The sequence below is a fragment of the Haliotis cracherodii genome, unplaced genomic scaffold (assembly GCF_022045235.1).
Source record: "Haliotis cracherodii isolate W230 unplaced genomic scaffold, xgHalCrac1.p SCAF_22, whole genome shotgun sequence".
Taxonomy (NCBI): domain Eukaryota; kingdom Metazoa; phylum Mollusca; class Gastropoda; order Lepetellida; family Haliotidae; genus Haliotis; species Haliotis cracherodii.
In genome coordinates, this window is record NW_027266278.1 from 5,488,553 (window position 1) to 5,505,412 (window position 16,860).

A 16,860-nucleotide genomic window follows, 5' to 3' on the forward strand; every position below is an offset into this window, starting at 1 on the left:
ATCCCGTTAGTCGCCTCTTACGACAAGCATAGTCACCTTTTACGGCAAGCATGGGTTGCTGAAGACCTATTCTACCCCGGATCTTCACGGGGCTTTCAGAGATGGACACTATGTAAGTGATCTGTTGTCCTTCCAGTTGTCGCAGTTTCATTACGAGGGATCGTCGGTGGCCGAGTGGGTTATGATCGCTGACTTTGTGTGCTGGTGATTAGGTGCCTTACTCTGAGAGTGTGGGTTCGAATCCCGGATGGAATGGGTACCAAAAAGTATTAGAATTTGTTCTTCACTAAAGACGTGGTATCGCAAATATAACATTTGTTACATTTGACCAATTCTTTAAAGGAATTGTGTATTCATAGTGTGTAAATATTCCGTTGTTGACTGTGATCCATCCATTGCTCTCACTCATGCTGAGACAATCTATTTTTCCTTAAGCCTCACTGAATGTCATGTTCCATAATATATTTATCTGACAATTATGTAAGAGGAGTACTTTATGGTCAGTAACAATCGCTCTCTTGAGATATATAACTTTTAACAAATCCGTCCATTGGTGTCAATACCACTTTTCCAGGGGGCATGAGAATTTGTTGGAAACAAAATACTTATTTTATTTACAGCAGGAGCCGAACAATTTGATATCTTTTCACAACATTTTTTTTCAGAATATCCAGCAATAATTGTTTTTATAACATGATACAAAATATATTTTTCCAGTATTTATGGAACAAATGTTAGGTTCCTATGTGTTTGTGAGCTTCTTTTTGTTTGTGACGGAGACACTTGAATGACTGACTACCCCACAGTCTTCAGTCAGTGTATATAAACTGGGCGGCAAAAGAAAGTATAGGTTGAGTTCCATGATCGATAAAAAAATAACAAGAAGAGGTTTTGTTGTGAAATTTTAATATAATCTAGGGAGGGGTAACAAATGATTGATCAACCACAGTTTGAATGAAATTGTGCAGTCACAGGTAATGTAAGCTCAAGGTAAACAATGGTGGGGTAAGAAATTTCATTTTCAAAAGTTGTCTGAAACGTCACCAAAAATTGTCAGACACACTACAAGTTATTGTCGACACAGTTGCCTTCAGTAGCGTGTGTGATGTCCAGCTGCCTCAATGCATGCTGTGATACGCCGCCTCATCGATGACTTCAGTCTTCTGATGACGTGGACTGGAATCCGTTGCCACTCGTCTCTCAGGGCCTGGTGCAATTCTTGTCTGTTGACGGGAGGCTGATGGCGTGCTCTAATCTGTCAGGGAAGATGCTCCCACAGATGTTCAATAGGATTCATATCGGGTGTGTGGGCAGGCCAGGGCAAAACGTCAACGTTCTGCTGGTTTAGAAAGTTCCGAGTCAGTCTTGCAGTATGGGGCCTGGCATTGTCGTGTTGAAACAATGTCCCATGCTGTTGGTTTTGTAAGAACGGAAGCACAACTGGCTGCAACACTTGGTCTCTGTACTGCACAGTGGTCAGGTTTCCCTGTATAATCACCAAATCAGTCTTCTGATCTCCACAAATAGCGCCCCACACCATGACACCTCCCCCGCCGAATGGATAGACCTCTCGAATACACGCCGGAGCCAAACGTTTCCCTCTGCGTCGATAAACTCGTTAAACCGACTTTCATCAGTAAACAACACTCGACGCCAATTTCTCACTTGCCAGAGTCGAACCTGCCTCGCCCATCGTATTCTCGAGCGTCGATGTTGAGCACTCAGTACCATTTCTCGGAATGGGATGTCCCGGCACTGTTGTTGCCGTCGACGTCGCCGTAACGAATCTGTTTTGAAGGTGAATGAGCAGTATCTGACCGTCTCCCAGTGGTGTTGTCATTTGGGGTCGTCCGGTTCTAGGCCTGTCCTGTGTCCTCCCTGTCTGCCTGTACCCTTGAATCAGCCTGGCTACTGTCAATGGTGTACAACCAAACCTTTTGGCAATTTGAACCTGTGTTGCCCCCATTTCGGCCATACCGATGTCTCTCTCTCTCTTTTCCTGTGACAGTCGTGGCATTTCTTTTGTGTGCTTTCATCACGTGTGGTTAAACCCTGCAGACGAACGCAATTATACAGCTAACATGCACGTGCAGTTTATGCCATAGGCGGGGAACCTGTTTCACCATTTTTTGTCACCGCACGAGCGCCGTCAAAGGCGGCGCGTTCGGGTCAGGTGTTTTTTGGTACCTGTTCCTGGGCAGTCATATTCCCAATACCCCCTTTCCACTAGTTATCGCTGTTTTTAGGAAAATTACAAATTGCCAACCTATACTTTCTTTTGCCGCTTAGTTTATTTACAGCTGTCTCAATGATCACTCGACGAAACACAGCGTTATCATCATCTACCGTGAAATAAACTACTTGCATTCCATCCGTTGATTTGTTCGTTCTCTTGTGGAAAGTTAGGGCTAGCCAAACGGATGGGCCGATCGCTCTCGACTACGAGTTCGTTTCCTTTCATTTGTTTCAGACCCGTGAAGATCCGGAGTAGAATAGGCCTTCAGCAAACCATGCTTGCCGTAAAAGGCGACTATACTTGTCGTTAGAGGCGACTAATGGGATTGGGTCGTCAGGCCCGCTGACGCGGTTGATGCATGTCGCCGTATCCCAATGAATCAATGCTCGTTATGTCAATCACTGGATTGTCTGGTCTGCCGTCATATAGCTGGAATATGGCTGAGTGCGGCGTTTAACAATAAACAAACATCATTTTGTTTCGAAACCTTACACGTTTACTCGTGTCTTAAATATATATCACAACTTGTATGTGTCCAGAGCCCCATAGTGACTTTCACAACAGGTCGCAGGGGTCATAATCGGGGTAAATCCGGGATTCGAACCTAACCATCCTAAATCCTGCGCCTTCGGCCATTTGGCCACTGGAGACTCCTGGGCCCACTTCCACAAAACGATCTTAGCGCTAAGACTATTGTAAACCTATGTCAAAGTATGGGAGTTACGATCATCTTGGCGCTAAGATCGCTTTGTGCAAGTGGGTCCTGGTCATGTTTGAAACGCCATTTTTTTTTCGAACGTTTTCTGGGTGTAATACAAATAGCTTGCAAAATATACAGAGGTTATCACGCGAGTGTGTTTGGGGATGGTAAATATCCTGCATTAGGAATAAACATTGTATTTAGCGAGCCTTGGAGAGCTAAATACATAGTGTTTATTCCTAATACAGGATATTTACCATTCCAAAACACACAAGCGTGATAACCTCTTTATCATATAATGTCATTCTTTAATTCTGTGCTTTAAAATAGCTTTCCCTCTCTCACAAACATTACCCAAATAGAGTTTTCCTGGAATGCGCGCATTAATATTTATTACGTCACAGGGTAAGTAATGTGTTAGTCGGACAGTGACATCAGCCAATATAATTCCAACTGAAATCTGTTTCTTTTACAGTGGCGAAGCAACATATACGCAAAACAACAGTTGTTTTTATTTGCCTTTCGAGGCAATCCATCAGTCTGTCCAGTAGAGTAACTGCCCATTGTCAAAGGGAAGCTACTCTAACCCTAGTCTATGAGACGTCACGGCCACGGTCAGACGTTGTTGACAGTCGGTCTGTCCTGTCAAAACGTCAAGAAGTGTAGTCAGATGTACACACAGCGACAAAACGAAACAAAGGTAACAGTTCAAACATATTTCGGCCAAATCCAACTATTTTTATTTGTGGAGAAGGTTTCAAGCCGCAGAGGTCTACAAGCACATATATGGCTACTGATCCCGCTTGGCTAGGCCTCGTGCCCTCGCAAAAAAAAATCGAAATTTATATCTCCAAAGTTGCAAAAACTTATAAAATGCCTTAGCTACGTCACAGTTAGACACTGATTTTCAGTATGTTAGACTGTTCTTTTGATAATGATAGCAATTATCCTTGTAGTTTATCCAGATTCCCGATGGTTAATTCTGACTCGATCGCCGAATGACGAGAGCGACGCCATGTTTGTTTATAAACAGTGATAGTAGTCCTACTTGACCTTTGATATTTGCATCTCTATCCGCATATGACCCCAACGGATATCGTTTTTATCCGTTGGCTTTATCCTGCCGAGAAACCTACCCATTATATGATAAATAGAGAATCTCCCCCTCGTGTCTTTTGATATCAAATATATCAACGAGTTCATTCTTCTAACCTGTTCAGGTTGTAGACAGTAATAAGCACCGTCTTAAATGTAAACAGTAAAGCTAACAGCTTCAGTAGCAGAGCCATTAGTAATGTCATTTGATTGTGACGTCATGTAACCAATGACGTCACAATGGTCTGCAAAGCATTGTGATGAAATTTCATTGCAGCGATATATACATATAGAATACTAAACGAGCTCCCGTGTAATACCAATTTTATGAAACGAGTGAATAGTTGTGGTATCTGACGAGCGAAAGCGAGTCAGATACCATAACTATTCACGAGTTTCATAAAATTGGTTTTACACGGGAGCGAGTTTAGTATTTTATTTATTACTGGCCATTTATAACGTTTTTAGAATTATACTGTTGAGTGTTAATAGGCTGACACATACACGATCCACGGCATAATCCAACTGAGTTTAACACAGTAATACTTCAAATACGTCAAAAGTTGAAACGTATGAATTTAATACTACCCAACGGTCCACCTTTAGAATTCAGGCGTCCGTTCCACAAACATATCGTAGCGTTAAGGTTATCGCAACTCATATACTTTAACTTAGACCAACGACTGTCGTCGCGCTACCGTACGATCGCCTTGTGGAACGGGGCCTTGCACCTCAAAGTTTACAATCACGTCACAATACCCGATGACGTAATTTGTGGAATTTTGTTGCAAGATCCTTCGGCGAAACAATGCCATGTGACGTCAACCTAGCAACAAGGTTGCTGGGGTCATCGAGTGTGCATAAGCTCGTATCAGTGATCTATCATCTCCACACGCAATGTTGTTGAATAAGCCAAGGGATGTTGAGAGCTTTCAATATTTGTTCGTGAAACGTGTTCCGAGAGTACATAAGCACGCATTTTGGTATTACACAATGTGTAATACAGCTGTATGTTTATTAAACGGGTGATCTCTTCACGGGCAAGTAATAAAATGTAAATATCGCTTGATCTTACCCAAGCAATATCTCCTGCGAGAGCCAGTTTTGGATGATAAATATATTTATTTATTCATGCATCAACTTATATACAAACAAACGTATGTGAATATATACACTGACATATTAACAGCATCATGGAATCGGGTTTAACAGTCCGCATCATTTTGCGTGCATTCAATCAGGAAAAATAAATCACCAGCGTAATTCAATACAGCATCACTCTCTCAACCCTCCTACTGTTTCTTCTTCAGCTAATGGTTCTCTAAATACATGTTAATCCATTCTGAATACACTGCCGGGCAAAAGAAAGTATACACTTGCAAACTGAATTTGAATAAAAAATTAGAAAACATTCGCCGAAACACTGCAAACTAAAGGTCGACAACACAACTGTGATATTAAATATATCACCATTGAATAAACAATTATTGTTTGTTTCATTTTTAGCAATCAAACAAACGTGTTTTTACTTTTTTTTGCCCGTATTATACTTCAGGGATTTGTATACACTACGTTCCTCCATACGACTGTTTGTAGTCTGGTATCTGTGCAATTCGCTGTGCAGAGTTGCGTCCCTTGGGCATGCCAGACACCTATGATTGTGTGTTTGAATCCCAGTTCGCCCCGATTATGTTTCTAGTTTTGTCATCACCATACCCGTGCCCGTGGGTTTCACCTAAGTGGTAAACGTCTAAGACCTGCATCAATTCGGGCTTTCCTCCCACATTAAGCTGACACGCTGGATATAACTGGAATAATGTTAAAAGCGGCGTTCAACACAACTCACTCACTCATTCAGCTATCAAGGCCTCACAGAAGCCACATGAGCCCTATTCCGTGCATGGACTATGTCCGAACACGTCCAATGCCCGACACTGATGGTGCGTTAACTAAATGTCATGCAAGAAACATTGCCGTTTGCGTGCCGTAATCTGAGCGCCCATTGGTCAGAGTATTCCCTGGCTGGCCTCTCGATAGAAGCAGGCTGTCGCCCGACGTCTGGTGGAGCAGCAGGGGTCACCTCTTGAGGGGGGTACCCAAACTCAATTCCTGCTCTAATTTGAGCCTTATTAATGTTTTGCTTATTACAGGTTGCGTTTGGTGTTCTGCAGACAAACTAGGAAAACATGTATAATTTGGCTAAAATCTAATTAATTTTCATTATTAATGCTCTATACAATCTAGATACATTGAATTTGCACATCTAGCAGCATAAAGACGCCCATATGTGACAACAACAAAAAAAAAAGATTTTAGAAAATAGAAATATGTGCAAAAGTTGCAAATTCTATTTTTATCATTTAATGGTATAAAATCATCATAAAATATACAATAATACTTATTGATGTTCCAAAATCACAGGAAGTATTCATGTATAACCCCTATGGATGCGGAAACATATTTAGCAATGTTAAATCGTCTATGGAGACAAATACATCCCGATAGTTTAATGTCAGAACACACGTAAACGCGTAACCTACTTGTTGGTAGTAGTAAGAAAGTAGCATTTTCTTCAAACGCCATCATTTTTGGAATGTCATCATGGGTTTTCATTAACAGTAGTGATAGAGCATCATTCTAACCACACTAGACAATGTGGTTATGCTGGTTTGGGTATCTCAAAAACTAAGCCACTTTTAAGGCCTCTGCTGCTCCACTATTCTGGGTTAATAATAGCGACGACTATGCATCGTATATCGGCCCAGTTTATGCACAGGTGATAGATAACGTAATGTATACATACCAGTAAAGTTTCACGATAGTTCTTAATCGGATGAATTTCACAGGACATTTTACTCCGCATGTAACGAAGTCGTATAAGGAGTATAATTTGATACAACAAAATATTTTCTTATCCATTTAGAGTTGTTATCCTCGTTTATATTTGGATAACAGGATCAGACAACATGTTATGTCCTCTCGACTTTACTAATTGGCGTTGAGAGAGTGCAGTTAAATAAAACAAAAGGGTTTTCTCATGTCATTATTCATTTGAATATTTGCGTATTTTCTAAAAATAAAATGAAAATTTATGTTTTGAATAGGCTCCGTTGCACATGGGCAAACCGCACAAAGTTCTTGTCAGTGCTAAGCTGGAAAACACAATAACACTCGTACATCTTCTCCTTTAGTTTCTTAGTTGCGATACACACAAACACTTTATCCCAAGTTGAAGCTAGACATCGTGTTCCTGGTGTACAATGTCGAATACAGGGGATGATATGTCCGATACCAACTCCCTACCTGAATAAAAGCGATTCTTTACTTAACCATAAGAAATCTCTGCTGAAAGACGAGTCCATTATTCGATTGCGACTGTTGTATGAGTATGTGTTTATGAAGTGAGGTGAAATGGGGTTTAACGTCGCGTCCAAGATTATTGCACTTATCTTGCGACGTGCATGTACGTGTGAGTGTTTGTGTGGCTGCTTGTACTAGTCCGGACTGATGCCGATTTATAGTGCTAGCTCACTGAGATACCATGCCGCAGTTTAACATGAATATCCCACGCAGACACAGTATACTGACTCCGAGCCGACCAGTCCTTGTTTGAGCCCCTTAATGCCGAGCGCCAGACAGGGTAACAACAAGTACCATCTTTTAACGTCTTTTGGTATGACGCGGCCGGGGATCGAACCCCGGACCGTCCGCTCTCCGGGCGGACACTTTACCACTAGACAACGGAGGCGGTCTGTATGTGTTTATGAATCAGCATCAAAGAGTGATGCCAACAGGCGCATCCTGTCCCACCGGTGGCACCCGTAACAAACACATGCAGAGGCAAGTCATTTGATCCCCGGGAAAGATCATTTGGGAACATTTGGCGCAAGTCAAATAGGCACATCACCTAATATCTACCGTAAAACGTTTGAGATCTTGAGACTTACTCACTCACTCTCAAATCATTGCTTATCTCGAGGTTAACAACAAGCCTCAAGCCTCAATTTTACGAGTGCTTCTAGCTGAAACATTTTCGCAAACCTGTCTATTTTGTCGCTTTTATTTATATCGCAAACAATCAGTTAAGTTCACTTTGTTTGTTTTTTGTCGGAAGGAGTTGTTTCACGAATGTATTAGGGACATCACTCAATGTAGACATTTCTCCAAATGCTGCACCAGACTGGCCAACTCTTTCGAGACAAGCAAACTATTTCAATTGTCGTAAGAGGTGGATTGGTTGATTAGGCTCGGTGGGTTGGTAGGTTGCTTCTTAACGTAATCCAACGACGCGGGACGTTGCTTACAACAGCAATCACTTGTCCAGACTCGAGTACTTGCATGACGCCGTGATATATATTGGATATTGGTAACATTAAACAACCAACACGGTTTGGGAATGATTGCCCATTCTCCATCACACACGGGCACTCTGAATCTGGGGTTTCAAAATCTCTTCAGATAAGTCAGTATCGTACTTGGATGCGGGGGAAGGGCGGAGGGGGTCGCGCGTTACTGCTTCATCTCTGTGCCAGTCACCGAATGATACACAAGAAGATCCAGAATCTCGAAGATTGTCATCACACTGGCGCCGATAAACAGTCCCATGGATCCGCCGACATCACCTGTAACAAAGACACTCAATGAATAGAGTACACTCAGGATGTCCCATGGATCCGCCGACATCACCTGTAACACAGACTCTCATTATAACATGATTCTATCAACAGACTATCACTTATCTCACTGAAATTAAACATCTTTACTTGAAGTTATTTTTGGTTGTTAAAATATCCTATGTTCACGCGTTGATCACCCAAATGTGCATGACTCCTAGTATTTACTGGGTGGTAAAACCCTGTTGACCAACTCTACAATATATACACTTTGGCATCGGTCACGATCGAAGGTAAGTTCGTTTTGAGTAGTATATTAAGGGATAAACGCTAAACTGTAAAAATGTCTCCAGGCCTGAGGGATTTGACCAATGCAAATACACTAAAGGAGCAATTACTACTTAAATCTATGTCAGAATAGTCGGATAACAATAACTGGAATTAAGTCTGTTAAGCAAATGGTTCACAAAAAAGGGAGACGTGTTCTCCATATGGGCACCATGACAGACTAAGGATAGACATAAAGAAAAGCAGAAAAACAAATGTCGCGGTTTGCAGCGTAACAAGGGGCAGTTGGATCTGGTGGTTTAATCATTAACTGATACCGCCTAAGACCGGGTTCGATTCCCATCTTGGAGTCCACCATTTGTCTCATATAGCTATGGCTAAAATATACGTACACAACCCCATTCTCCCCAATCCCAGTGAAATGAACCGAGGAACTGCATATTGCCCATAATTAATACAAATTAAGCTGCGTGTTGGATGCTTAAAGACACACGACCCTTGACCTTCCCCTGGGCCATAGGGCAGTTTGGTAGAACCAGTGTGCGTCTGTATAGTATATGGTTGGTTGGTTTGTTTGTTGTTCAACGCCGCAATCAGCAATATTCCAGCTATATGACACCGGTCTGTAAATAATCGAGTCTGGACCAGAAAATCCAGTGATTGACATCATGAGCATCGATCCACGCAATTGGGATCGATGACATGCATCAACCAAGTCAGCGAGCCTGACCACCCGATCCCGTTAGTCGCCATTTACGACAAGCATAGTCACCTTTTACGGCAAGCATGGGTTGCTGAAGACCTATTCTACCCCGGATCTTCACGGGTCGTATAGTATATGACAAATACAGTTTGTATACTTACATAGTAAGGCAAAAATGTCGTAGGCAACTTGTTGAGTTATCTTCTCATAGCTGAGTTCTCGGTAGAAGACATTGACCTTTAGGAAGTTGTCCCTGGCGAAGACAGAGCATCAGTTAAAGGATAAATAGAGGTCATCACTCGAGCGTGTTTGGGAATGGTAAATATCCTGTATCAGGAATAAACATTTACTTAGCGAGCCTACATAGTGTGTATTCCTAATGCAGGATATTTACCATCCCCAACCACACAAGCGTGATAACCTCTTTATCATATAATGCCATTCTTCAATTCTTTGCTCGAAATATCTCTTCCCATGCCTTACAAACATAGCCTAAATATTTCTGGAATGTGCGCATTAATATATATTACGTCAGAGGGTAAGTGATGTGTCAGTCGGACAGAAGACAGTAGCCAATGTAGTTCCAACTGAAACCTCTTTCTTAGACAGTACGTTATCTACATATAGGCAAAACAACAATTGCCTACCCAAATTGTTTCTACTTGGCTTTCGTTGTAATCCATCGGTCTGTCCGCAAGAGTAACTGCCCGTTATCAAAGGGAAACCACTCTAGCCCTAGTCTATGAGGCGTCACGTTTGTTAAGATTCTGCCTGTTATAACGTTACAAAGTGCAATCAGATGTACATACAGCGACAAAACGAAATAAGGTAACAATTCGGACATATTTCGACCAAATCCAACAGTCATAATTTGGGGAAAAGGTTCAAAGCCGCAAAGGTCTACAAGCCCACTCGGTTAGTGTCCTCGCTAAATTGTTTCGCAATGTATATCTCACAAGTTAACAAAACTTGTAAAATGCCTTAGCTACGTCACAGTTAGACACTGATTTTCAGTATATTAAACTGTTCTTTTGATAATGCTGGCAATTATCCTAGTAGTTTCTCCAGATTCCCGATAGCTGGTTCTGACTCGATCGCCGAACAAGGGCGAAGCCATGATTATTTGTAAAACACTTAAAGTAGTCCCTACTTGACCTTTGATATTTGCATCTCTATCTGTTTATGCCCCGAACGTATATATCGTTTTTATCCGTTGGCTTTATCCTGCCGAGAAACCTGCCCATGATATGATAAAATAGAATGTATCTTGAAGGTGCTATTGAGTATTCAATGCAAGGCAATTTCATTCGGATCCGATGGTTTTATCCGGATATTTCAAATGTTAAAATTCCAGATCGTGAAATACTTGAACACACCCTTAAATCTGAAAAAACACAGAGACGCGCGCACACACATACATACATACACACAAACACACGCACGCGCGCGCGCACGCACGCACACACGCACGTACTCACGCACGCACGCACGCACGCACACACACACACTTGCAACACAAGTACGACAAGACCAACCTGACAAATGCTGAGTCCACGTGACTGCTGGCATGGAACATTTCCATGTGCTCCACGAGACTCCCGAGACTCTGCAGGAACTCCTCATCCTTGTTTAGGAACCGACACCGGACGTCAATCATGTCCCGGTGATCTGCAAACTCCTGCGCGATCTCTGCAGCCACCTGGGTGTAATTCCTGAGATACCGTCCGATCTTCTTATACTTCCAGTACCGCATCAGGTTAACCTGGCTTAGCGTGAAGTTCCACATCTGTTGAGAGGCCATCGATATCTGATCCCAGCCGTCGTAGATATTCTGACCACGATTCCTCACAGTGTCAAAAAAGACTTTTAAGTTATTGATACCATTTTGGATTTTCTCAGACGTAAAGAGATCTGCTACATCCACTTTGCTTACGTTCCCATGGGCTAAGTATTCCTTGCACATCTGTATTCCTACTTCCATGTCAGCCATCAAAGAACTCTCGATGCCATGGATTAGTTCGGAAACGCTCGAGAAATACCCCAACATTGTATCCCGCATCTGGATAAAGTCACTTCGCATTTGAAGGAATGTTTGCTCTCTTAAATCCAGCTGGGTCACTGGCCACTGGATGAAATCGTTAAAAAACATGCTTTTACTTTGTAAAAATTCTCTGGACGCACGTAAAAATTTCACATTTGCTATGTACAATTCTGTGTCATTCACCGTTTTATTATAAAATGCTTCCTCTGCTATTCTACCGTACTCTTTCATCCATGTTGCCATGGTAATTATATCCCTTTCGACTCTAAGAGACCTGACACGAACATGATTACTGCGTGTAAACGCTTGTAACAAAAGTTCCCGAGGAAGAATGAAATTGCTGTTCTTCCGACTAAAATTTTGGTATCTATAATTAAAAATTGATGACGAATTGAGGAAGCCTTTTATTAGTTGTGTGTAGTTCTGCAAGGTTCTCTTTCCTATATCCAGTCTTGCATTCAACTGGTTCTTGACCATAAGGAAGAGGACCTCTCGGACAGCAGGGTCGTCAATCTGTGGATCAACCAGCTGGGCAATTTGTCTTTCCACACTGAAGGCGAACTCCTGAACCCCATGGCCTAATACAGAGAACGTCCTCTCGTTCATGGCGTCTCGGGCACGTACTAGGTTCTTCTGGAGAATGTAGTTCTGGTATTGAAAATATATGTTCGTCTTGTTCCAGTGCCAGAGATAATTATTGGAAACATTCACAAGGTGTTTCTCCTGCTCTTCAATACTCACTTCCAACTCGTCAAGAATGACGTGGTTCAACGTTCTGAACTTACGGTCCAGGTTTTCTGTGAGAGATTTAAGAAGGTTGGCCCTGTTGCTTTGTAGGCGATGGGTGATGTCTCTTGCATTCTTGTACTTCATTTTGAGGGCGGAGCGGTTGGAGTTGCTGAGGAAACGGTCTATCACGAAGGTCGATGTGGTGGCGTAGGAGACGGTGGGATCGAAGATATGGAAAGAGCAGGGAACAGGGCAAGAACACGTGTCTCTCACAGACTCACGTATATAATCTGTAAATATGAATGTGAAAGTGTTAATTTCAGTCATATCACAGCGTGTCAGATTGATGTGGGGGCAAGCCCAAACTCTTGTAGATATCAATGATATCTTTAAAGCAATCCTTCATAAACATGTACGTATGTCAATGTGTGTGCCCGATCAGTTCCTAGAATGCTATAGGATGGTATGAAGACTACAAGGATCACCATCCCTGATGTCCTGAAAACCAAGCGGAAGCCAGAAGATTTTCAATGTGTGCGTGAGTGAGTATGGTTTTACGCCGCTTTTAGCAATATTCCAGCAATGTCACGGCGGGGGACACAAGAAATGGGCTTCACACATTGTACCTATGCCGGGAATCGAACCTGGGTCTTCGATGTGACGAGCGAACGCTTTAACCACTAGGCTACCCCACCGCCCCAGATTTTCAATTACCCATCACTATGACCCTGAGAGCAAACAAGATGCCACGGAGGTGAAACACGTCGGGTCAGCCAATTTGTGCAGAGCAACCAGATCCACTGAGAAAGTTATGTCCACCTTTTTAGGGTACTACACATAGTATAATACACATAGATTACTTACGACAATGAACAACTATGAATGGTGAATAGTATGTCAACGTACTGAAAACATGCGTGAGTCTATCAAAGAGAAGCATCGCGCAAACTTTGACATGATGTTCTTCATCAGGACAATACGCCCGTTCACAGCAGTGGGTGGTGGTGGGAGGTAATTGACCAATATCAAGTTTAGACTTACCAATTTTCTTCTGGTAACACTCATGGTGTTCCTGCAGTGTGCAGTACTCGGGGCTATCTGCAGCAGAATATATCATATATACTCAAAGGCAATAGTAACTGAGTGAATGAGTGACTGTTTATTAACGTCGCAGTCACAGTAAGTAATACAATATAAGCTAAAATCACCATAAGAGAGTGAGTCTTACGAGGGGCGTTCAATAAGTTGCAACTTCAATATAAGACCAAGTCTTGCACTTTTATTTTTCAATACAATCTCCAATAACCTCAATACACTTAGGGTGGGTGATTTAACTGTACCGCCTTACTTAGCCCCCAGTGACTATTTCCTGTTCCGGCAAATGAAATCGGCCCTACGTGGAAGACGCTTCCAGGATGACGAGGACATAAAGGCTGCTACAGAGGCGTGGTTAGAGGTCCAATCTGCGGATTTCTATAAAAGTGGTATTAAAAGCTTGAAGGACAAATGTAATAAGTGTATTGAGGTGAATCGAGATTATATTGAAAAATAAATGTGCAAAAGATACTCTGCGACTTGGTATTATATTGATGTTGCCAAACTTATTGAACGCCCCTCGTATTTTGTTTTACACCGCAGTCAACAATGTCACAGCTTATCGCGTTCTGGAAATAGTCGATACAAACCAGGGGTTGATAACATGATCAAATAACCAAATGGTAGGAGTACGATGTTACACAATCAGCCAGGCCACTAATTATACCACGATTCCATTAATTCTGCATTGTTATAAGAATAGGCTAATAGTGAGTGAGTGAGTGCTTTTAACAGTATTCCAGTTATATCACGGCGTGCCAACTTAATGTGGGAGGAAAGCCATGTGTGTTGCGGGTCTATGGCGTTTATCACTTCGAACACGGGTATGGTGCTGACAAATCTAGAAACATAATCGGGCCGAGATTCAAACCCAAAATAATAAGTTCCTGGCGTACCCAAGGGACGCAGCTCTGCACAGCGAATCGCGGTGCCTCAGACTGCTGGGCCACCCGTGCCCTCGAATAGGCTTTTAAGAAATGGGCTTCCAAAGTACCCGAGCACGGAATCGAACCCGTGTCCTTGGCGTGAGAAACCAACACTTTAACCACTCGGTTACCCCACAGTTAATAGTAGTTAGCGCATTTTAGCTGTCAACTATCTATAACCAATTATATTATTTATAAAAAACTCGTTTAATGTCACCATTGGATGGGAACTGAGATTAATTGTAATTACGGGTCATGCTTGATTGTTTGTTGTTTAACGCCACACTCAGCAATATTCAAGCTATATAACGGCGGTTTGTAAATAATTGAGTCTCGATCAGACAATCCAGCGATTGACAACATGAGCATTGATCCACGCAATTGGGATTATATTAATGACATGCATCAACCAAGTCGGCGAGCCTGACCACCCAATCCCGTTAGTCGCCTTTTAGGGCAAGCATGGGTTGCTGAAGACCTGTTCTACCCCGGATATTCACGGATCTACAGGTGATGGAAATGTTAGGGTAGTTGTAAAATGTGAAATGGAACCATGGTGGCAATAGTGTATCGAGTACGGTCAATACTTACCTTCTCCCTTCGGCATATAGAAGAGTCTGCACCCACAGATTGCATCCATCCTTTTCGTGAAACACTCCACATCACAGTTCTCCAGTGAGTATTGAGGGAAGAAGGAGAGATCAGGTGAGCTACACTCCCCGTAGGGTCGAGGGAGATTTACAACCTACATGATAAAGAGATCCATTAGTGACTTGTTTAACGCCGCAGCAGCCAATATTACATCACGGCCTGTAAATAATCGAGTCTGTACCAGGAAATAGTCTTGACGTGCAACAATGCACGCAATCAACTTGGTCACACATTGTGAACACTTGATCCGTATTTAGCTTTCGGTTGGTTGGTTTGTTGTTTTGTTGTTTTACGCTGCACTCTACTCTCTACCTATTATTTTTTTCAAGAAACTTTGAAAATATTCTGTCCCTGTTCCTTTAACTTGAGTTGTGTACGAATTACTTATTTGTTTCTTTGTTGGTTGGTTAACACCGCACTCAGCAATATTCCAGCTGTATGACGGCGGTCCGTAAATAAATCGAGTCTGGACCAGACAATCCAGTGATTGTTATCATGAGCATCGATCCACGCCATTGGGATCGATGACCTGCATCAACCAAGTCTTTGGGACCTATTCTGGCCCACGTTCCCCGCAGTGAGTGAGTGAGTGAGTGACACATTCTAAGACTAAGGGACGCAACTCTTCACAGCGAATTGCGGCAAGTTAGACGCCTGGGTCACCAGGTATCCCATAAATAGATCAGGGCGACGTTGACCAAATACTGTTCAATAGAGCATTATCCCAAATGGAGACTTTCCAGTATACATATATGTATTCTATATATAGCAATACAGCTTTATTTCTAATTTGTTGAATACTTGTCCTCAGGGTTATGCATTTTATCTTTAAGTTACACTTTAGAAACTGTTGCATCAAAGAAGACAGAGTTAAGTGGCGGACCAAAACATCCTTATTCTTATCATTCGACGTTTCGATGCATGCTTGATAACGGTACCAGCATCTGTAGCGAAGCAAATCTATCTTCGGCCAACGCGCCATGATACGTGCATCGTTCACTCTCAAGCATCCATCAATGTCTTAACTAGCATGCGCGAGTGAAGACTTTAGAATTGAATTCGAAGCCATTAACAAACTTGATACGTTCGCTTTAGACTGAACACAGTATTTTAATGTATATACTGCTGTTGTCCTGAAGACATCTGTTCATAGATAGCTCATTGAATCCTAGCAGGGACATTGTCGTGTTGTCGCAATGTCATGACAACGTCCCTCCTAGGAGTCCATAGACATCCTTCATTGCTCCTTGCATCACAGCCTGCCCGGACAGGAAGATCGGTGGTTCGATCCCCGGCCGCGTCAAACCTAAAGACGTAACTAATGGTACTTTTTGTTACCCTGACTGGTGCTCGGCATTACGGGAATAAAACAAGGACTGGTCGGCCCGGAGTCGCTATTATGTCTAAGTGGTATGTGATCCATGTTAAACTACGGCATGGTATCTGAAAGGGCTAGCACTATAACACAGGTATCAGTGCGGACTAGTACGAGCAACTATACACACACGTAAATGCACGTCGCTATAGTGCAATAATCTTGATCGCGACGTTGAACCCCATTTCACCTCTTCTCCCCTTATTTACCTTACAGTGATAAAACATAATAAACCAGATTTTATATATACTCGTAACCCTGGCAACAGACTGTAAAAACTCTTATGGGTTCACCCACCAACTGATGCACCGAGTGAGAACGGACCCGTGTATTGCGTATCGCAAGTAGTGTTTGAAGTAATAACACACGTGTCGTCCACGTGTGATTCCAAAATACTTCCCACGAAGA

At 42.4% G+C, this 16,860-nt stretch overlaps 1 protein-coding gene across 2 annotated transcripts in view; it reads right to left on the bottom strand.

The window, feature by feature from the left end:
• Nucleotides 1-7,680: 7,680 nt before the first annotated feature.
• Nucleotides 7,681-16,860, bottom strand: part of LOC139471223 (uncharacterized) — a 49,968-nt gene continuing 40,788 nt past the window's right edge. For both annotated transcript variants that reach the window (XM_071253513.1, XM_071253514.1), the window contains exons 6-10: nucleotides 15,018-15,171; nucleotides 13,447-13,503; nucleotides 11,171-12,695; nucleotides 9,797-9,888; nucleotides 7,681-8,653 (exon numbers count right to left, since the gene is read on the bottom strand). In XM_071253513.1, the coding sequence (XP_071109614.1) occupies nucleotides 8,541-8,653; nucleotides 9,797-9,888; nucleotides 11,171-12,695; nucleotides 13,447-13,503; nucleotides 15,018-15,171 (1,941 nt within the window). In that variant the 3' untranslated portion in view covers nucleotides 7,681-8,540. The remainder of the gene's footprint in view (nucleotides 8,654-9,796; nucleotides 9,889-11,170; nucleotides 12,696-13,446; nucleotides 13,504-15,017; nucleotides 15,172-16,860) is intronic.